The following is a 21,776-nucleotide window of genomic DNA, read 5'->3' as shown; positions in this document are numbered from 1 at the left end:
AACTCAGTGTTGCCAGCTGCTTCCTGGGCACACATCCCTCTTACTCTCAGATTAAACCAGAGCGATTCTCCAAAGGACTGTGCCACTGGCCTTCTTCCCCACACCCCTCGCCTGCAGTGAGTGTCACCCCACCTCTCAGACACCGATCTGAGGGAGCATGGGGGAGTCCCAGTCTCCGGGTACCCGCTGACAGTCTCTGGGCCCGGCCCGACTTTGCCAGGTCCTCCAGTTGGTCCGGCCGCTGCTGCTGGAAATAAGTCATTTCTCTTTCTGATTTTTTTTTTGTTTCGATCACACTCAGCAGTGCTCAGGGCTTACTCCTGGCTCTGTGCTCAGGGATCACTTCTGGTGGCTCCTGGGGGCCTATGAGGTGCTGGGGACCCGACCCGGTCTGTTGCGCACACGCCAGGGCCTTCACCCACAGCCCGTCTCTCGGGCCCCAGGCGAGTGACTTCTGAGGGCAGCCCCTTCCCACGGGGCTGGCCCCCGCGTACTGACCTGTGGGGTCTGGCCATGTGTTCCAGAGCAGACGGAACCCGAGGGACGCGTGTCTCCGGCCTGGGCGCGGGACGCCGGCTGTGCCGTGTCGGCGGGAAGCGCGGCGGGTCGGTGCCGCCCGCAGCTCCCGGGCTCCGCCGGGCCGTGGGCGGTGAGGTTATGAAGACACGCTCCCGCATCCTTGGCAAAGCACCGTGGGCACAGCTGCGCTTGGCCTGGGCTTCTCCCTGCGCAACTTCCGGTCCCAACTTCCGGTCCCCTCTGCACGGCCCGCGGGGGCCTCCTCTGCTCTGCGGGTCACGGCCCTCTTTCCTCCTGTCCAGTTCGGCTCTCACGCGAGTCCCGGGCGGGAGTCCCCCGTGCGCCGGCCTGTGGGGACCCCCACCCCGACCGGCGCGCTCCACCCCCGGGCAGCTCTGTCTCAAGACGGTTTCTGCTGAGGGCAGCCTTTTCTGCTCCTGGCACGACTCCACTCTTGCTTCCGTTTTCCTCTTTGTTTTGTTTCCCTAAACTCTGCTCTTATTTTCTTCCCTGCTGTTTCTCTGGGTTTACGTGGGGGCGCGTCGCCGGTCTGAGACCCGCAGTTTGGTGCTTTTACGCGCTTGTTTCCGAGCGTGCCAGGAGGGTGGCAGGACCGTGGGCTCCACCGGCAGCCCCGGGGTGCGCCGTGCTGGGCGCCTCTGCCTTCTCCGTGCGTCCCCGGGGTGCGCGTGCTGGGCGCCTCTGCCTTCTCCGTGCGTCCCCGGGGTGCGCGTGCTGGGCGCCTCTGCCTTCTCTGAGTGTATTTGGTGGCCTCGAAGATGCACTTTCCTCCCCGGCGCTGTGGACCAGCAAACCTGCGCCCTCTGCTATCTCTCGCAGCTGCCGGGGAGGAGGGGGAGGGGGTTGCACGCCGGGGCCTGAGTCGCTGGGGGCCCTGCGGTTCGGGACATCTCTTGGTCTTGCTCCGGGCGGGCGGAGCTCCTGGAACCCTCTGCACGTCTCCGGGTGTCAGACGGCCACGGGAGGCCCTACAGCTTCGCACACCGCAGACCCGGGGTCCCCAAAGCATCCAGGAGAGAGCCCCGAGCTCCGCCAGCTGGCGTTGCCCCGAGAGCCAGGAGTAAACAGGCCCTGAAGCACTGCCAGGTGTGCCCGCCCCCGCAAAGGGCAGGCGTGAACCCTGGGCGCTGCCAGGTGTGGCTCAAGAAAACAAAAGAAGCAAAACCAAAACAAATCTTAGGAGGACCTGGGCCATAGGGCAGCGGGGAGGGCGTTCGCCTTGCACGCAGCTGACCGGGGTTCGATCCTCGGCATCCCATAGGGTCCTCCAGCACCGCCAGGAGTGATGCCCGAGTGCAGAGCCAGGAGGAACCCCTGAGCATCGCCGGCTGTGACCCAAAAACAACAACAACAAAAGTTTTAGACTTGGAATTATTGAGGCCTCTTTGGGAAAGGCCCTAAGGATGGGTTGTCAGGGGACCCTCCTGGATTGGAGGTGAGAACATTCTGGAATGTCCCCTCCCCCCACGTGCTTCCTGGGCGGGGAGGGGGAGGAGGAGCCAATGAGCTGAGTCTTGGGAGCGTGTGGGCGTGGTCAACCAGGCCCCGCCCTCCAAATGCCCCGCCCCCTCAGCCCTCAATTGGGCCTGGGGCTGTCTGTCACCTTTGTGCTTAGACATCTGAGTGCTTCCCTGGGGGCGACACCATCATCCCCACCCCGGTTGGGCATTTCTGGTTGCTCTTAGGAATGTTCCAGGTTCCTGCGGGGAGGGAGACGTCTTCTGCAGCAGACTGGGGGCCCCAATGTGGCCATCACGGATGCGTGACGGATGCGTGACGGATGTCGTGGCAGGAGCCTTCCCGTCGCGCCCCTACTCCTTAGCGGGAGCGTTGGCGCCGTTGGTTCCCGGCTGCAGTTTGTACCTGGCAGCACAGGTGAAGCCGCCCGGGCGGCAGGGGCTGCAGCTGTGGACTCCGACAGCGCCGCCACCTGCCCCTGCCCCTCTGCGATGCTGCCCACAGCCACGCTGGCCATCCCCACCCCCAGCCCCCCCCAGGCACTGCCCCCCAGCCCAGGGCCGGAGTAAGTCCTGAGCACTGCAGGTCTGGCCCCCCTAAAGAAGGGGGCGTGCCAGCGAGACCACAGCTCCCCGCCTGTGAGGCCCCAAGACGAGGCGTGGCCCCTGGGACTCTCCGGTGGGAGCACGGAGCCCCGTGCTGGCCAGAGGGAGGGGCAGACAGGCGGGCTGCATGGAGTATAAAAGGAAACAGTAGGAGACTAACGCCGAAGGGCAGCAGAGGCGGGGACGCGAGGGCTGGTCCATGGCTGGAGGCTCGCCACTGGGCAGCGAGGACGGAGAAGGGCCCACGACGGCCATAGTAGCGGGACACGGCGCTCTGGACAAGAGCTCAGTGCTGACAGGAGGCAAAGGGATGTTCATGATGACCTTTAAGGACCTGCGCTGCAAACCAGTGTCCAGAGGGAAGGGGGGAGGGAGAGAGAGGGAGGGAGAGAGAGAGGGAGGGAGGGAGAGAGAGAGAGGGGGAGAGAGGGAGGGAGGGAGAGAGGGAGGAAGAAGGAGGGAGGGAGAGAGAGGGAGGGAGGGAGGGAGGGAGAGAGGGGGGAGACAGGGAGGGAGGGAGACAGGGAGGGAGGGAGAGAGGGAGAGGGAGGAAGAGGGAGGAGGGAGAGAGAGGGAGGGAGGGGGAGAGGGAGGGAGGGAGGGAGGAAGAGGGAGAGGGAGGGAGGACAGAGAGAATACTAAAGTGCCTTCTACAGAGGTAGACTGGGGGGGCTTCAAGGCGGCGGGGGTGTACACTGGTGGAGAGACGTTGCTGGAACATTGACTGAAACCCAGTCCTGGGTAGCTTTTAAACTATCTCACAGTGATTCAGTAAAAAAAAATCAAAGAAATCAAAATCAAAATCAAACAAAATCACTCTCCGCGCGATGGTCTGTGGGCGCATCCCTCCCGGGCGGCCTCCCCACACGTGTGGGGCCATGCAGGGGCCAGGACCTGGCATCCTCCGGGTGTTTGTTTCCCGTGTGCCGGGGGTGGACACTGGCTGCAGGCTGGGCCCACGGCAGGTGACACCAGGTGACACTCAGGTGCAGCTGACACACGGACACGCGCCTTCCCAGCTGGCCCGGGGCCGCCCCTGGGAGACCCGCCCCCCACAGCAGGTGGCCCGGCCTCTGAGTCAGACCCCAGCCCAGGGCTCCCGCGCACGCACTCGCCCCCAGCCGAGTCCCAATCTCCCGACAGGGCTGCCTCTGGTGACCGCAGACGCCACGACCCTGAGGAAGGTGTTTACGATGCAGAAACACACCTATGTTTTGGTTTGGGGGCCTCACTCCTGCCTCTGTGCTCAGGGGGGCCCAGGGGACCACAGGTGGTGCCAGGAGCAAGACCTTCCCCATTGTACTGTCTCTCCAGCCCGCTGTCATCCCGATGCCATTGATTTGTTCGAGCGGGCACCAGTAACGTCTCTCATTGTGAGACTTGTTACTGTTTTGGCATATCCAATACACCCAGGTAGCTTGCTTGGCTCTGCCGGGCAGGCTCCATACTCTCGGTAGCTTGCTGGGCTCTCCGAGCAAATCACTAATTTAAAGATTTTTTTTCTTTTTGGATATTGGGGCCAGTCCTGTGGTGCTCAGGGTTTGCTCTCAGTTCAGTGCTCAGGAGCTGCTGGGCGTGGAGGACAGAGTGATCCAGGAGGTCTGACCCCCTCCTTCATGCCTTGTGCTCAGACCTCTCTCTCCCCGCCTCTCTGTCTCTTTCCCTCTCTCCCTCCCTCTCTGTCTCTTTCCCTCTCTCCCTCCGTCTCTTCCCCTCTCTCTCTCCCTCTCTCTCCCTCTCTCCCTCCTGCGTGAGTCGTCCGGGACCCTGTGTCCTGAGTCAGGCCGCCAGGCGGTGCCTCATTTCCCTTGACCTTTTGAGGACCCTCCAAGCTTCCTCCCAAGCCCGCCGTCCCTGGGGCAGTTCCTGGGGCCGTATTTACTCAGCTTTTCCGGGGTTTCTTCCTCCTTTGTTCCGACTCGGCTTCCCTTCCCCGGGGTCAGTTCCCCTTGGACAACCGCTCCCGCTCCGACTCCGACCCGGGAACCCCTGAGCAACCACCAGGGGGCGCTTCTGAGCACAGAGCCAGGACCAGCCCCTGAGCACCTCCGGGACCCAAAAACCTCCCCCAGAGGGGCTGGAGCGATAGCACAGCGGGGAGGGCGTTTGCTTTGCACGCGGCCGACCCGGGTTTGATTCCCAGCATCCCATATGGTCCTCCGAGCACCGCCAGGAGTAATTCCTGAGTGCAGAGCCAGGAGGAACCCCTGTGCATCGCCAGATGTGACCCAAAAAGAAAAAAACAAAACTCCCCCAGAAAAGAGAAGTAGAGAGGGAGGGAGAAAGGGGGAGAAAGAAGGAGAGGGAGGGAGGGAGGGAGGGGGAAAGCGGGGGAGAGACGGAGAGAGACAGAGGGGCAGGTCTCGGTTGGGTCCGCGCTGGACCAGGCCTCATTACCTTTCCAGCCCCTGAATAAACCCTGTCCTGCCTTCCAGTCTGTGCAGGGGCGGGTGGCTGGGGTGGGGGTCCTGCTACTGACCGGCTCCCCTTCCTCCGAAAGCAGCGTCACCCCTCTCTGCCTTGAGGACCCCCTTTGTCTCCGGGGCAGCCAACCTACCGCTGCTGACACAGCCTCGCTCCATCCGCTCCCTCCGGACCCGCCCGCCCGCAGCGCCCCAGAGACGCGCGCCCCCTCCCCTCCCTTCCCGCCGGCGCCCTCTGCTGCTCCCGCCCGCTCGGGGCTGTCCTGTCCGGTAGGCAAGCCTGTTGGTCTTCCTGGTGGAGGCAGCGCTAGGTGGTGCCCCCAGCCCCTGGTGCTGCTTTAGCGGCCGCAGGACCCCTGGACCCTCCCCTCCGGCGCGGGGAGACCGCAGAGCGGCCGGCGGGAACTCCTACTGGCCGGCGCTGTCTCCTTGGCCATCTGCCGCCGCGGGCCGGGCATTTGAGGTCACCGGCGCTTTCCAGTGCTTCCTGCAGCTGTGCGGGCCCAGGCCCAGCGCCCGGCCTTCTGGAATGCTCCGAGTCAGCCTCCCAGTCAGTGAGCTCAGCACGGCCCGGCCCAGCCCGCGGGACCCTGCATCCTGGCCCCCCACCCGGAGCCGAACCCCGGCGGGCAGCTGGGAGGGTCGGCCTGGGGGGGGCCGCTGTTCCCAGGGAAGGGCAAGGCGTGGGCTGGGGGGGCACTTTGCTTTTATAGTTTATTTTTATTGGGGGGGGTTTACATTTTATATCTTCATGGGGCTTTTAAAATGTGCAGCTTGGGGCTGGAGCAATAGCACAGCGGGGAGGGCGTTTGCCTTGCAAGCGGCTGAGCCGGGTTCGATTCCCAGCATCCCATATGGTCCCCCAAGCACCGCCAGGAGTAATTCCTGAGTGCAGAGCCAGGAGTAACCCCTGAGCATAGCCGGGTGTGACCCAAAAAGCAAAAAAATAAATAAATAAACAACAACAAAAAAATGTGCGGCTCAGGGGCCAGGGACAGCGCGGGGCAGAGGCGTGTGCCTCGGACCCAGCTGACCTGGTTTCATCCCTGGAGCACTGCCAAGAATGACCCCTGGGCACAGAGCCAGGAGGAAGCCCGGCGCACAGCTGGGTGTGGCTAGAATAAAAATTAAAGTGTGCAGTTGGGGGGCCAGAGAGATAATCCAGCAAGCAGGGCGCTTGCCCCCCCCACGGCACCCCAAATAATCCCCAACCCCTGCCAGGAGTGACCCCTGAGCACAGAGCCAGGAGTAAGCCCTGAGCTCTGACAGGCGAGGTGGCAGTGCTCAAAGACTGAACCATTAATAAAATTAAAATAAATTTGCAGGGACCAGAGCGATAGCACAGCGGGGAGGGCGTTTGCCTTGCACGCGGCCGACCCGGGTTCGATCCCCGGCATCCCATATGGTCCCCCAAGCAACCGCCAGGAGTAATTCCTGAGTGCAAAGCCAGGAGTAACCCCTGAGCATCACTGGGTGTGACCCCCCCAAAAAAAAGCAAAATAAATAAATAAATAAATAAATTTGCAATTCAGGGCTGAAGTGAGAGTGCAGCCGCAGGGCACTTGCCAGGCCAGCCTTGATCCCCGGCACCCCAAAGGGTCCCACCAGGAATGATCCCTGGGCACAGAGCCGGGCGTAAGCTCTGAGTATCGCCTGGTGTGGTCCCTAAATCCAACCCTAAGAAAGTGAAGCGTTGGGGCTGTAGCAATAGCACAGCGGGGAGGGCATTTGCCTTGCACGCGGGCAACCCGGGTTCGATTCCCAGCATCCCATATGGTCCCCTGAGCACGGCCAGGAGTAATTCCTGAGTGCAGAGCCAGGAGGAACCCCTGAGCATCGCTGGGTGTGACCCAAAAAGAAAAAAAGAAAATGAGCAAGCAGTTCAGGGCTGCTTTGGCCCTCCCTCCGGCCTGAGCTGTGCTCATGGCCAGGCCCCGGGACCTGGGCACCGGCGTCTCGCGGAGGAGCTGTGGGCCGGCTGCTCATACAGCCATGTCCTCCCCTTCTCCCGGCACGAGAGCCGCGTGTCCACTCGGGCCAGGGCTGTCCCCACTGCCCTGTGACACGGATAAGGCTCAGGCCGCGTCTCCAGTCCTAGGGGCAGAGACACCTGGACACGGAATGGCTGGGCCACCTGGGCGTCGCCACTGGACTTTGGGGAACATGCCAGAGCACTTTCCGGAGGGGCTGCACGTCCGTCCCGACCTTCCGCCCGTGGCATCGCCCCTCCAGGGGCTCCCTGACAACACGCTTTCACATGCTGACTGGCCGTTCCTGCATCTCCTTTGGAGAATGCTTATGAGACCCTGGCCCGTTTTATTCACTTATTTTTGTCTGGGGGCTATACCCAACAGTGCTTGAGGGCTACTCCCAGCTCAGTGCTCGATGGCCAGCCATGGCATGCAGAGCCGAGTGGTGCCAGGATGGGGTCAGGGCCTCCTGCATGCAAAGCTTGTGCCCTGGCATCGCCAGGCCCTTCTCTTGCCCATTTTATTTTTATTTTTGCTGTTTGGGTCACACCCGGCGATGCACAGGGGTTCCTCCTGGCTCTGCACTCAGGAATTACTCCTGGTGGTGCTCGGGGACCATATGGGATTCTGGGAATCGAACCCGGGTCGGCCCGTGCAAGGCAAATGCCCTCCCCGCTGTGCTGTCGCTCCAGCCCCACCACGTCGTAGTTTTTCTATTGTCACTGTGTCAGGGGTGGGCCCCGGGGCCTTGCCCACAGGAGGCGTGTCCGCCTCCACATCATGGTTCGCTAATGTGAGAGTGTCCAGCGCCACGCATGTTGTCTGCAGGCCCGACCCCTCCCTGCGGGGGTGGGTGGCCCTCACTGCCCGTGGCCTTCCTGGCGGCGCAGAATTTCATCTTTCAACGACGCTCAGGTGCCCCGAGTTCTTGAGGGGATCATCCGTGAAGGCCACTGGCCCCTTCGAGGTCCCGGGCGAGGCCCAGGAGAGGCCCAGAACCGTCTGACGCCCGGCCTGGGGCGGGCACTGAGCCTCAGTGTCCCCAGCAAGGGCCCCTGCGACCCTGCCCCTTCCCGGAACCAGCACTGAGCGGTCCGAGGAGCCCCCGTGGGTAGGACCAGAAGGGCAGGCAGGACGATGGCCGGGGAGGGGCTGCGGGCACACAGTGAGCAGGAGGCGAGTCGCGGGGCTGAGACACAGTCCACATTTAATGCTTCAGAGCCAGCCCAGCAGCAGCGCAAAGCGGGACGGGCCGCGCCGGCCGGGCAGCGCCGGCCACAGCCAGCCCCTGAGAGCGCAGAGCACAGGCCCCTCCTCATGGCAGGAAGGAGGCCCCTGCGAGGCGAGGGGTCAGGGTGGGGGGCCAGGGGGCAGGACGGGCCCCAGCACCTAGTCTACCAGCAGCAGCTCCAGCCGGAGCCCGCCCGCCCCGTCTCGGGCTGAGCGCTGAGCCGGACAGAGGCCGCGGGGGGCCCGGAGGAGGCCGGGGCGCTGCTGGGGGCGCTGCTGGGGCCCGGCCCGGCCGGGCAGGGGCGGGCAGTGCCGGGAGGGACCCGTTTTGCTGCTCTGAGGAGCGTCTGCCGGTAGCTGCTCTGACCCCCAGGCCGCCCTTCCTGCCCCCGCCCCCCGCCGGTCTTTCAGGCCGGGCCGCGGGCGTGTCCCGGAGTGTGGACGCGCCCCTGAGCCGGCGGGAACAGCCCACGGCACTGGCTCCTCCCACCGCGGGGTCCGAGCGGGGAGGGTCTCCGGCCAGGCCTCTGCTCCGTCACCCCCAGGCGTCCTGCACGGAGATCCCAAAGCCTGGGCACGAGCCCACCAGGGGTGACCCAAAGCCGGGGTCGCAGGTCTAGGAAGGGGTGTGGGAGCGGGGCCGAGGTGCGCGGGTCGGATCGGGGCGGGGGCGGGTCGCGGGGGCGGGGCCACGGGCGGGAAAGTGGGTGGGGCAGGTAGGGGCGGGACAAGGGCCCACTGGGGCGGGGCCATGGGCGGGGTTTGCGGGCCGGGGCGGGGCCAGAGCGGGGTACACGGGGGCGGGGCCGAGGTGGGGCGGGTCAGGGGCGGGGCGGAGTACGGGGGGGCGGGGCCGAGGTGGGGCGGGTCAGGGGCGGGGCGGAGTACCGGGGGGGCGTGGGTGGGGCGGGGCGGGGGCGGGGCAAGGGCTCGCGGGGGCTGGGGCGGGGTTTAAGGGGCGGGGCCATGGGGGAGGGGAGGGGCCAGGGCGGGGCACGCAGGGCCATGGGCGGGGTGGAGCCTGAGCGGGGCTCGCGGGGCGGGGCCAGGGCGGGGCACGCAGGGCCGTGGCCGGGGTGGGGCTCGCGGGGCGGGGCCATAGCGGGTGGGCGGGGCCGGGGCGGGGCTCGCGGGGCCGGCCGGGGCGGGGCTAGGGCTCGGCGGCCGGCTTGACCAGGTAGCCGCTGAAGGTGACGTAGGTGTCGAACTCGTCGCTGAAGACGGCGTTGTCGCGCTCGCCGCGGAACAGCCGCACCCACACCTCGTCCAGCTCGCGCAGCTCCAGCATGACGCTCTGGCTCTGCATGATGCTGCGGTCGCTCACCTGCGCGTACAGGATCACGGCCTCCGCCTCGTTCTTCATGATGTGCAGGTACGTCTCCTTCTGGTTCCACGTGTGCACGTTGAGGCTGAAGAAGTAGACGCCGGGCACGGCGCAGTAGAAGCGGCCCGTGAACATGCTGAAGTGGCCGTAGAGGTTGACGAACTCCGTGTCGAAGATGAGCGGCTGGTAGTACTCGGTGCTGTGCAGGGGCTTCTTGCGGCCCACCGAGAAGGCCGCGTACTGGTTCTTGCACCGGTCCCCGGGGGCCCCCACCGCCCCCTTCTGCCCCTTGGGGCCCGCGTGGCCGCGGGCACCCGCCGAGCCGGTCTTGCCGTACTTCCCCTGCAGGCCGCGGTCCCCGCGGTCCCCCTTTTCACCTGGGGGGACAGAACACGCGGGGCGTGGCGCGAGCGCACCCCAGCCCCCGGCCCGGCCCCCCTGCGTCCAGAGCTGCTCTCTGGGCCTCCTCCGGCCTCCCAGGAGGTCCAGGGCGCGTGGGCGGGGCCTGGGGTGGACCAGGAGGGGGGGTGGGGGGCGCTGTGGCCGAGCTCTCGGCTCCGCGGGTGGTCGCGGGCTGCAGATTGCCCCTCCCGCTGCTCTGAGCCCAGGCGCCCCTCACTCCCGTCCTCTCCCCGCACCGAGGGGGTCAGAGCAGCCCCCGGTCCTCTGCAGCCTCACCTTTTAGGATTGTGATGTTGATCTGGGGTGCGGCCGGGTACAGCGCGGGGCTGGGGTCACAGCAGCGGAAGCAGCGGGAGGCGGGGGTCTCCTCGTCCTGGCCGGGGCTGTATTTTTCATGTTTTTCTTCCACGCTTGGGGAACACAGACATCCGGTGAGTCTGGGAGGCCCCTCCGCTGCCGCTCAGCGGGGACCCAGCCTGGGTCTGGGGGCGGTGCGGGGCCCTAAGGGAAGTGCGAGCCGGGCGGCCGGGCGGTGGGTGCAGAGGGGGTAGCCCCCAGGCCGCAGAGGCCGGCTCCATGCCGCCACCTCGTGGCACGGCGCAGCATTGCACCGGCCGCGTGTGCACCGGCCTGGGGCCGCCTGGGCTGCTCGCGCGCGGGCACCTGCAGGGAGCAGCCTGGCGCCCGTGTGTCCCTGATGAGGACGCGCCTCTCGCACGGCAGCCCCTCTCCAGGACCTCGGGACCCTCCCCCCCGCGCCACTTAAGGCGGGGACAGAGCCAGGCTGGCGCTGTGGGTGGGCCGGAGGTGTGGCCGCTCCCCTCGCACCCCGAGGTCCCTGGGGCTGGGCAGGCGCCAGGTGGTTTCCGCGAAGGCGGCTGTGGTCCCGGGAGGGCCACACCCCTCTGGCCACGAGCGCCGGGCCCAGGTCCAAGCCCCCCGGGGCTGCAGCCTTTACCGCTCAGTGTGCTCCGGAGGCGGCCCCGTGGTCCCCTCCTGCTCCGGGGGTTCTGGGTGCCCGTGTGGCACATGGGCCAGCACCGCGTCACAGGTGAGGGCCAGCAGGCAGCCGGCCAGGGTGAGTGCCAGAGCTCGGGGCCCCATCGTCCCTCCAGGCCCTGCGGGAGCCACAGAAGGACAGTGAGGAGGGGCCGCCCAGGCGGGGACCACTGCACAACCCGCCCCACCCACAGGCCACTCAGCAGCATGTTGACACGCTCCCACATATGTGCACACATGCCAACATGCTCCCACATGCGTGCACACACCCAGGACTCCTGTGTGCTCACAGCCACTACACACGTGTTTGCATGCTCTCTGTGGTATATACGTGCACATGGCCCACTCACACCCATATAAACTCACACTCGCACACACATCCACACACTCTACTCACCCATGCACACACACTCACCCATGCACACACTCGCAGTCACACACCCCTGCACACTCACGCCCTTCCACACTCACACTCACCCTCATACTGACCCGCACGCCCGCCTCTGCATACTCCCACATACACTCACACCCTCCGGCCCCTCGGGAACACGCGTGTGCACACGGGCTCTCGCACACGTGGCCGCACTCCTGCTCTCCACTCTGTGCTCCTGCCCTGGCCCTGCCCTCGCGGCCCACACGGGCGCACTCTTGGCTCACACCTCGTGCTCAGGTTCACACTTCCGGGAGACCCTGTCGACCTGGGATCCGACCCCTGAGCACCGTGGGCCAAGCCCCCCAGAGTTTTGGTCTCGCATCCCCCAGCCCTGGCGGCACATGGGAGGAAAGTGGCTGCAAGTCCCGCTGTGGCCACCAGGGGTGCTGGTGAGTCCCTGAGGCTGGGAAGCTGTGGGGCTGGGCCTGGTCCCTTCTCGAAAGAGGTGAGCCCTGGGGCCTCCTGCCCTCTCACCCCGGGCTCGGATTCTGGAGTCTGGGGGCTGTGGGGTGGGCGCTCCAGTGCCCGGTCAGCCCTGCCCGAGACACAGGACGTGGCTGTCGCGGGTCCAGAGGCCACAGCACGGGTGGGGCCAGGAGGCGTGGCGGGGGGGCGGGACCCAGGGGAGGGGACACTGCCACCCGCGCCCACCCTCCAGAGCCCTCCCTGCTGGGCCCGACCCCCGGCCACTGTGCTCTGGGCCTGCGTGTGGGGAGCTCACCCGGGTCCGAGGCGCTCCGGCAGGGCCGGCAGGAGGGGGCAGCCCCGGCACAGCCCAAACCAGCCTGGGCCTCAGCGTTGAGGCTCGCACCCGCGCACTCCCCACGGGCCTCGCACGGGCCATTCTCAGTGGTGCTGGGGGGCACTGCCACACGGGGCCGCACGGGCCGTGTCCCAGCCTCGGTGGTTCTACGCTGGGGGGGTCCAGAACGCACAGACCCCCCAGAGGCCCTCACTGTCTCCACCCGAGACCCCAGCTCTAGCCCCCCGCCCTCCCCAGACTCTCGCCGCGCTTTGGAGTTTGACTCCGTGTCTCCCGGGCACTGCGGAGGGTCCACGCCCCGGCCCACAGGGCCGCCGTGCAGGGCCTCGCCCCCTGGTCCAGCCGGGCGCCCCGCAGTGGCCTGGTCACTCTGGGCCCGTCATCAGCCCTCTGGCCCTGCAGCGCCGCCTTTGCAGCTCGGAGGAAGCAGGTTTCCCTCCTCTGAGCACTTCTGCACTCGTGGCCACGTGGGCTCCCCCCAAGGGGCGAGGGTCTCCTAGGGGGGCGCGGAGGGTGTCAGCCGCACCTGTGCTGTTCTTCAGCACCCCTGGGCTCCGCCCGAGACGCCAGAGCCCTCGCCCGCCCCACATGTGACCCTCGCCCACCCCACACGTGACCCTCGCCCACACGTGACCGCAAGCGCAGCCCAGGGCACCGTCAGACACACACCCGCCCTCACCACGTGTCCCCGGCTGAGCCGGGGTCTCCCGAGAAGACCGTCAGGGAGCGCCCGTCGCGGGGCGGCGCCGAGGGGCCCAGGGGTCTCCGCTGTGACCACACCTGCTGAGAGCTGGGCCGGGCTTGATCTGCTCTAGTCTGCCCGGCTCGAGTCGGGGCCGGGGGCCGGGTGAGCGCGGGCGCCGGCCGGGCCGCGGCGGGGCGAGTGTTTATAACATGCTCTGTCCGGCGTGGCTGGCCTGGGTGTGGCCTCCATCGGGAAGCAAACATGTCCCCCGCTCTGGGGGCTGCTGACACCGCAGGGCCCTGACTGCTGGGGAGGGAGCGTGTGCGAGTGCCCGGGAAGGGGCCTGGCTCCCGCCCTGCCCCTGCTGCCCACCTGGGGGGCTTCCCTGGGGGGGGTCTGCAGACTCAGGACCGAGTGCTGGGGACGGTCACTGCAGCTGGACACGGCGCGGGTTGACCTCTGGGGCGCCTCTGGCTGAGGGCCTGAGGCTGGCACCAGCGGGCAGCGCCTGGCACGGTCTTCCCAGGCCCCATCCTGGGGCCGAGGCCGGGGGTCACCTGCTGGTCAGTCTGGTCAGCCCCTGTTTGCACGCGGGCCGCCCATGGCTCCTCCCGGAGGCTCTGGCCAGCCCCCAGAAAGGTCTGACCTCTGCCCGTGTCCCAGCTGCCACGGCTCTCTCGAGGCGGGGGACCCCGGCGCTGCCACATGGGCGCAGCCCGCGGCTGTGGGGTGGCACCGCCCGGCCCTGCCCTTTCCCGCCAGCCTGTGGGCCTGACACTTTCCAGGAGCTGGGCCCCGGCCACACAAACACCTCGTCTGCCTGTTCCCGGCACGGGCTCAGCCCCAAGTGCTCCCTGCCAACCGCAGGGACCCCGGGACCACTCTCTCGGCCTGGACCCTCCACGGGCCTTTCCTGTGGCCGGAGGCCTCTGAGGACCAGGTTGGGGTGGCCCCGAGGGGTGCCGTCGGGGGGCGGCCTGGGGGGGTCCATCTGGGACTGACGGGCCTGGAGCACCGAGTCCCGAGTCACGCGGAATTCCCCCTCCCGTGATGGGGCCTCCTGGGGCGTCTCGAGCCCTCAGGGAGGTGGGCAGCCCCCGCTGACGGAGCAGGGCCTGTCCCGTCTCCACCGTGGGAAGTTCTTCTCTGGCCTAGCGCAGGCTCCGTCCGCAGTGCTCAGGGGATGGTTCTGCCGACACCCACAGGGCTTCCTGGGCCGGGAGGGGCGGGAGGGGGAGGCCACTGCCACCCACTGTCCAGCTCTCCAGCAGGAGCAGAAGCCGCCGTCGGGGTCCCGCCCAGCCCCAGACTGCGCCCCGCCAGCCCAGCCTCCAGCCGCGATTCCGTCCCGTCCCAGGGGAACAAAGCTTGCCTTGACCCAGCGTCCTCGCGTCACCTCCCATGAGGCCGGGCGTCGGCTGGCCTGCCCTGGGCGGGAGAGAGGTGGCTGCTGGCGGGGCCCGGCCTCTGCAGGTGGGCTGGCTGGGGGCCCCCTCCCTGGCCAGGACCCCCTGCCTGGGCTCTCCCCAAGTCTCCCGGGCTCTGGCCCCGAGCGCCACCTCCTCAGGCATCTCGGCGGGCGCTGGCCGGGCCGCGGAGTGACCGCAGTGCCCAGGCAACGGGTCATGTGACTTAGCGTCCATCCTGCGGCCCTGCCAGGCCCTGGCCGCGGCCCCCACCTCCCTCGTGGCACCCAGGCCGTCGCCCCAGGACACCCCCACACAGCGGCCCGGGGCTGTGAGCGTCTGTCCCTCCCGGCCCTCGGCCTGGCTTGGGTCCCCGTTCCCGCCCAGTCCGGGCTCTCAAACAGTAGCTGCCGGCCCAGGGGACGAGTCCGGTCAGCGGCAAGGAAGCAGGACGGAGTGAAGAGCACGGCCGGCCGGCGGCATCCCCGGGGACACCCGGGGCCACTCCCAGAAATTCTCAACCCGCCCGGCAGCAGCGAAGAGAAGGCCCAAGGGCGTCTCCTGTGCTGCTGGGCCCCGGGTTCGAGCACCCTCAGCCACGCCGGGACGGGGGTGCGGGGCAGTGCAGGGGACCCGAGCCAGAGCTGGGGTCCAGCACGTGCAAAGGGTCACACCCAAGCCCCCGTCTCGCTTGGGTGTGCCCCCTAAAACAGTGGTTTTATTTTTAATTTGGGGAATTTTAGGGGGCCACCCGTGGTGATGCTCAGGGGTTGCTCCTGGCCCTGCACTCAGGAATCAATCTGGATTGGGGGGCTGGAGCGAGGGGGCATTTGCCCTGCACGTAGCCGACCCGGGTTCAGTCCCCGGCATCCCACAGGGTCCCCTGAGCACTGCCAGGAGAGATTCCTGAGCGCAGAGCCAGGGGAGCCCCTGAGCAGCTCCGTGTGAGCCCCCAGGCAGGCAGACAGACAGACAGACAGACAGAGGTTATCGGGGCTGTCAGCACAGCTCCTTCAGGGACCCACTCCCGGGTCACGGACAGCCTCTCGCTCAGGGGTTGCCACGACCCCAGAGCCACGAGTGAGCCCCGAGACTGCCGGGTGTGGCCCAAACACCCACACGCCAAAACCAAACAGAAAGGGGCTGTGCTGGGTCTGCGTGAGCCCGGCTGGGCCCCCTCCCCACCCTCCCTCCCCCGCAGCTCCTCGGACCCCAGCCAGAGTCCCCCTCTTCCACCCGCGTCTGCCAACTGGGATTCCCACAGAGACCTGCCCGGATCTGGGGCCCGGCCCACCCCTGAGCCCCTCAGCCGACCCTCGCCCCCACCCCTCCCTGCCCTGGCCGGCCCGTCCCCTCTGCGCTCTGCGGCCTGGTGTCTGCCTGGCGCTGAGGCCGCGCAGGAGCGTTTTTTTTTTTCTTTTTGGGTCACACCCGGCGATGCTCAGGGGTGACTCCTGGCTCTGCACTCAGGAATCACCCCTGGCAGTGCTCGGGGGACCCTATGGGATGCCGGGAATCGAACCCGGGTCGGCTGCGTGCCAGGCAAACGCCCTCCCCGCTGTGCTATCGCTCCAGCCCCCGAGCAGGAGCGTTTGGAAGCTTCACGAGAGAGCAAGAGGAGAGGACCCGGTGGGGCCGGGCTCAGCGTCCAGGGACGGGGCGGGGCGGGCGGCAGAGAGACGGACACGCGAGTGGGCCTTCCGTGTGCGGCTGACCGTGCACCACACATGATCCCTGAGCGCAGAGCCGGGCGTGTCCCCGGAGCAAACTCAAAAACAGCCCAGGAACGGGCGGGGGCGGGGGTGTCCCTCGCAGTGACCCCGAGGACACGCCCGAGCGGGGCTGGGGGAGGGCCCCGCTGAGCTCGGGGGCCGCGGCCGGGAGGGACGGGTGGCCTGGCCAGCCCCGCTCTGCAGCTGTGTGCGGAGGGGCCTGTGGGACAGCAGGGTTCAATAAGGGACGGCGCCGCGGGCCGCGGGGGGGCTCAGCCCCGTCCTGGTGGGCAGTGGGGCAGGGTGGGGACTACGGCCAGCCGGACCCTGTGGGTCAGTGGGCTGGGGAGGACACTTGGGACAAGCCCCCGGGACGGAGCTCGTGACGACCCCCCACAGCCTCCCGGCGGGCCACCCACTGCCGACAGCTGTCCCCTGGGTGGGGCCACGGCGAATGCGCACATGGGCCTTTGGCTCTCTGGCGTCTGTGTTTTCCTCTATACCCGGCACATACTGTTTTGCACCAGGCACGCATTATTTTCCAGAGGACAGAGAGGCCCGCCCTAGGGCTCGGGCCTGCTGGGGATTCCAGGGGTCACCGACCCCTCAGGGAGGCCCGGGGGGGGACAGACTCTCTGCCCCCTCCCGCCCTCCCCTCCCCGGCCTTTGTCCTATATCTGCTGACCAGGGTCAGGCCCTCCGTGACCCAGGTCAGTACAGTGCGGGGCCAGCGGGGAACGCGTGTTCCAGAAGCGGGGTCCGAGCCCACCTGCCTCGGGGCTGGGAGCCTGGGGGTCCCCCTCATGGACAGGGGCCCCCGCTGGAAGGAGGGCAAGGGGTGCCCTCACGGACCAGGGCCGCCTTCCACCGGGGGGACACGGCGGGGGGGCATCAGGGGTCAGGTGGAGCCCAGCCGGGGTCCCCCGCGAGGGCGTGCCACGCACAGGTGAGGCCCGAAGGTGTGGCTACCCGGCCCCATCAGGCTGCTGCCAGGGGCCCGCCTGGCATGGCCCGTCCGGGCGGGTGGCGCGGTGCTGGCCCTGGCAGGGCTGCGCTGGCGCCTTCTCAGGTCTCTGCTGGGCACCGCGCCGGGCGCCGGCCACCGAGGGCAAGTCTGTGAGTCCACGCGGCCTAGCGCCAGCTGGCGACACCCCAGAACCCTCCGCCTGAGTGGCCCGCCTCCGCCTGGGAACGTGCCCGCCCCCGGGCGACGCTTCGGGCTGCAGTGGGGGCCGGGGGGTGCCAGCTCCATCCCCCGTGCCAGCAGGGCTGACTGGGCCGGGGGTGCCAGCCCCCTTCCCCCGTGCCAGCAGGGCTAACGGGGGTGCGGGGTGCCAGGGCGAGCCCAGCCTGGAGGGGACGAGGTAAAGAACTGACTGACTTTAGGTTTTGGGGCCGGTGCCCCAAGAGCGGCCAGACTGAGCGCCCTGGTCCCGGGGCCGAGCCAGAGCCGAGGCCTGACCAGCCGGGTGCCGTCCTCGCGGTGTGCTGGGCCGGGAGGGCGCCCCGGCCCACAGTGCCCGGCTCTCAGGGCGGGGCTCGCGGCCAGCACTGAGGACCAAGGCCTCGGGCAGCCCCCGGCCGAGTACTCCCCATCCGCCCCCGGCTGCCCACCCGTCCCCTCTGCCTGCCCGCCGCCCCGAGGGCCCCGAAGGACCCCGGCGGAGGGGCCCCTGCCTGGCCTCTGGACAGCGCCCCCTGCAGGCCAGGCCCCGGCGGAGGGCGCGGGGGGCTCCAAGCCTAGTTCCAGCCCAGGCTTGAGGGAGCAGCCGCGCGAGGTGACCAGGGCAGCAGCCGCCTGGCCGCTCCTGGCTGGGTCCTCACGCACATCCTGGTCCCGGAGCTGGGAAAGGTCCCGGGTCTCCGAGCCCCCCAGCCGGCAACGCCCCACACTCAGGCCGTAAGCCTGGGGCGGGGGCGGGCAGGAGGGACAGTCACGTGGCCACGGGCTGTGGTCAGGAGGAGAGCTGGCCTGGCCCGTCCAGGCACACAGGGGGCTGCTGGGAGAGCCGGCTGACGCCCCGTGTCCCCACCTGTGCCCAGTGGCCTTGTGCCGGGCGTGGGGACACAGCCCCTGCCTCTCCTGAAACACGGCAGCTCCGAGGGGAAGCAGGAGGGAAGCCGCGGCCTTAGCTGTGCTGGTCACTCCGCAGGGAGCAGGCGTCCCGGGGGCGTGTGGGCGGCCGAAGCCCCCAGGAGGAGGGGGTCCAGCGGCCTCAGAAACCCCTGGAGCCCCCAGGACACCAGCTGAGCATGGGGGTGGGCGACTGGGACCCTCCACACCCCCGAGCCCCAGGGACGGGGCCGCGGGCAGGCCGGCCCGTGTCGCAGCCCGCAGTGCTCCCTGAGTGCATCCCGAAATTCCTTTCATCTTTGTTTTGATGGGTGAAGTTCAACGCCAGAATAGCCGGTCTATGAGTCACCGGGGGAGGCCCAGGAAGAAGAGCAGAAAAAGCGTATTCTGCAAAAGTGGGTGCAGGCGCTGCCCTGGCCGAGGCGAGCGCTAGGAGGAGGAGGAGCCTGCGCCCCTCACCCGTGCCTTCCTCTGCGCCCCGAGAGGCGGAGGACGGGAGGGGCCTGCCGGGTCCCACTGCCCTGCCCGCCCCCCGGGAGTCTGGAGGCACTGGCAGCCCGGGCAGCCCAGCTCCTCCCTCCTGCCTCGGGGACGGGTGGGCTCGGGAGAGGACAGTGGGGACAGAGCACGGCACGGCCTGGCCCTGAGACTCAGTCCCCGGGGCCACCGGGAGTGACCCCGAAACAGACCTGGGGGAGCCACTGGTCACCGGGCTGAGCCCAGAACGGAAATGCAACAGCAGCAGAGAACTGAGAATCAACACTGTCCGCGCGCACGTGCACACACTCACACACTCAGACACACAAACACACACGTACACACACTCAGACACACAAACACACACGTACACACACTCAGACACACAGACACACACGCACACACAGACACACACACAGACACACACACACTCAGACACACACGTACACACACACACACAGGTGCAGACTGATGCATGCATGTAACTCCCCGGTGCCCGTCTCTGGCGTGGGTGGTTCTGGCCCGCAGCTTCTCGGCCCAGGCGCCCTGTGAGCCCCACCTCCGGCCCTCGGCCTGTGGGGGCCCGTCCGTGTTATTCTCGTGCTATAAAAAGCCTCTGCCCGTGGCCCTGGGGCGCACACATCCGCCCGGGGCCTGGGCCCGGCTGGGAAAGTCGGTTCTCAGGACGTTTCTCATGTTCGAGCCTCAGGACGGTCCCCAGGGGCCTGGAGACAGAGGGGACGCCGCGAGGGCCGGAGGGTCTGCGCTGCCTCCGCCACAGCCGGGGGGGCGGGCTGATAGGCGGGCACGTGCAGGAGCTCGGTACCACACATACACACTGGCTGACAGTGTGTATGTTCAGCTGACACCACGCGTGTGCTCGGCTGACACCACGCGTGCACTCGACTGACACCACGCATGCACTCGGCTGACACTGCGTGTGCTTGGCTGACACCACGTGTGCACTCGGCTGACACCACGCATGCACTCGACTGACACTGCGTGTGCTTGGCTGACACACGTGCACTCAGCTGACACTGCGTGTGCTTGGCTGACACCGTGTGTGCTCAGCTGACACCACGCGTGCACTCCGCTGACACCATGCATGCGCTTGGCTGACACCACGTGTGCTCGGCTGGCACCGCGCGTGTGTTTGGCTAACACTGCGTGTGCTCGCTAAGACCGTGCAGGCACTTTTCAGCTAAGGGCCGGGGCTCCCCAGCAGTCACGTCCCCGGGGGCTCAGGCAGCTGGGCACGTCCAGGGGCAGCAGTGCCCCCCGCGCCCCATCCCCTGGGGCGGCAGGAAAGCTGGAGGCTTGGCAGGCTCCGGGTGGGCGGGAGAGCGGGTGCTCAGGGTCCCGCCAGGCGGGCAGCCCTGCGGCTCCCCAGCCCGGGCAGACTGCAGCCGGGGCGGCAAGGAGGCGCGTAAGCACAAAAGCGGGCGAGGGCGCAGCGCCTGGCCCCAGAGCAGGGCCCGACCCAGGCCCCCGTGCCCAGCGCCGCCCCGGCGGGAGGGTGCCCACTCACCTCGGGCGCGCCTGCGTGTCCCGGCCGCGCGGCTCTAGGGCATCTCCCGGCGGCGGGTCCCGGACCGGGGCCGGAGGAAGGAGAAGTCCTGGGGGGAGGCGGGGCGCGGGGCGCGGGACCCTCGGTCCTGCCCGGCGCTCTGTCTCCGGCCCAGGCGGAAGCGCCGTTTCTCGAAAGTAAAGGAAGAGCCGAGCGAGGGGCCGGCACAGCGGAGCGGCCAGATGTGAGCCCGCCCGAGCCCGACGCTCGCGCGCCTCGGCCAAACAGCAGGCGCCCAGGATTAACCGTGTGTGTGCCCGCGGCCGCCCAGTCCCCGCCCCGTCCAGGCGGCGCTGGGGTGCCCCGAGCATCCGCAAGCCCCTGGGGCGGGAGTCCTGGGGCGGAGGGCTGGGACCCGAGACTCTGGGGAGCTGAGGGGGCTGCACACAGCTGGGGGTACCTGCAGCCACCCGCGGGCCGTGCCCCACAGGTGGCCGGAGGCAGGAGGGGTCCCCCTGGGCTCCAGACGCCACAGGCTGGTGGGGGCACTAGGAGCCCCCCTAACGGTGTGCTTGGGAGGGGGTTGCGGCCGGATCAGGCTCCCCGGGGACTGCTGAGAGGGGGGTCAGGGGTCAGGCTCGGGGCTGTCTCTGCCCGATGTCCCAGACCTCAGCTGCCACCAGCTCTGCATCAGCACGCTGTCCCCGGCCCCCTCCTCCCGGGAGCTGCTCTGGTCAGGATGGGGCCAGGCTGACCTCCATCCTACACTCTGGGTGCGACTGGATTGTTCTGGAATCTGTCTTTATCAGCAGGAGAGGAAGGATCTGGGGGGCGGGGGGCCGTTTGCACGCACAGGACATTGCTGTGTGAACCGTTTCTCCGTGCCCCCCCCCCAGCTGGCAGCGTTCCCTGTATCCCAAGGCTCCAGCCCCCAGGGCCCTGCTCCCCGTCCCGGCGGGGACACCTGGGGTGTGCCCCCTCGTCCTGGCCGTGGGGTCACGCCGGCAGCGGAGGACAGGGGCCACGGGGCCGGCGTGTCAGGAGACGGGAAAACGGGGGGCTGGGAGGACGGGGAGGCCCGGGTGGGGACCAGCCCTCAGCGGAGCACCAAGGACCCCCCAGGAGCACTGAGAGGCTCCTCAGGCCACGGGCCGTCCCTGAGCTCCCTTCCTGCCAGCCCCGGGCTCGGCTGACCGCAGGCGCGCCCTGCCCCGCACGCGTGGCGGCTCACGAGAGGAGGCGGCGGCGGGCAGTGGGGCGGGAGCACTGGGCAGGGGTCCCTGCTCGGTGCTCACCCTGCCTGGGCCTCACTGAGCGCGCCCCACCCCTGCTCCCCCTGTGGGAAACAAACACCCCCTCAGAGGTGACCCCCAAACGGGCACAGCCCCCGAAGCTCAGGGCCCGGGCCCAGGCCCCGCGGGGCGTCCAGGTGAGGGGAGAGGCCCCGGCTCAGGGGTAGGCCCGGGCGCCGGGGCAGCGCTGGCCCTGGGCGGCTTCTCTGGGAACCGCCAGGGCGCAGACTGGCCGGCAAACCTCGTTTCCAGGGTCCGAGCCCAGCCCTCCTCACGCCCCGCTTCTCCCCGGGAAGTCCGTTTCTAGGGTTCCCCGGACCTGCCGTGCGCGTGGCCGACCCAGTCTCATCCCAGCTCCCCGGAGCCATGCCCGAGTGCCCCGACCACGCCCTGGGCACCGCCAGCTGCGGCCTCAAACCGAAACACGGGCAGACTGTCGGAGCGGCCCTGGGGACGGGCTTACTCACTCCCCGGGA

The 21,776-nt window shown here is 68.3% G+C and overlaps 1 protein-coding gene across 1 annotated transcript; it reads right to left on the bottom strand.

Moving 5' to 3' along the window:
* Positions 1-9,144: 9,144 nt before the first annotated feature.
* Positions 9,145-20,262, bottom strand: C1QTNF1 (C1q and TNF related 1). Its single transcript, XM_004621072.2, has 4 exons — positions 20,030-20,262; positions 10,911-11,070; positions 10,229-10,362; positions 9,145-9,927 (listed from the first exon to the last, which is right to left on the bottom strand). Exons 2-4 carry the CDS (start codon positions 11,054-11,056, stop codon positions 9,377-9,379), a joined length of 831 nt encoding a protein of 276 aa, XP_004621129.2. The 5' UTR covers positions 11,057-11,070; positions 20,030-20,262; the 3' UTR covers positions 9,145-9,376.
* Positions 20,263-21,776: the final 1,514 nt, after the last annotated feature.

Source organism: Sorex araneus, chromosome 3, assembly GCF_027595985.1.
Source record: "Sorex araneus isolate mSorAra2 chromosome 3, mSorAra2.pri, whole genome shotgun sequence".
Lineage (NCBI taxonomy): Eukaryota > Metazoa > Chordata > Mammalia > Eulipotyphla > Soricidae > Sorex > Sorex araneus.
This window is presented reverse-complemented; position numbering and strand designations above follow the sequence as displayed.

What these genes read in the sequence shown, in the direction of transcription:
- C1QTNF1 (XM_004621072.2), bottom strand. Translation starts at nt 11,056, where the DNA reads ATGGGGCCCCGAGCTCTGGCACTCACCCTGGCCGGCTGCCTGCTGGCC. An exon ending in CCTCCGGAGCACACTGAGCG is followed by an intron (nt 10,363 to 10,910) that starts GTAAAGGCTGCA and finishes GTGTTCCCCAAG; the next exon opens with CGTGGAAGAAAAACATGAAA. An exon ending in CAACATCACAATCCTAAAAG is followed by an intron (nt 9,928 to 10,228) that starts GTGAGGCTGCAG and finishes CTGTCCCCCCAG; the next exon opens with GTGAAAAGGGGGACCGCGGG.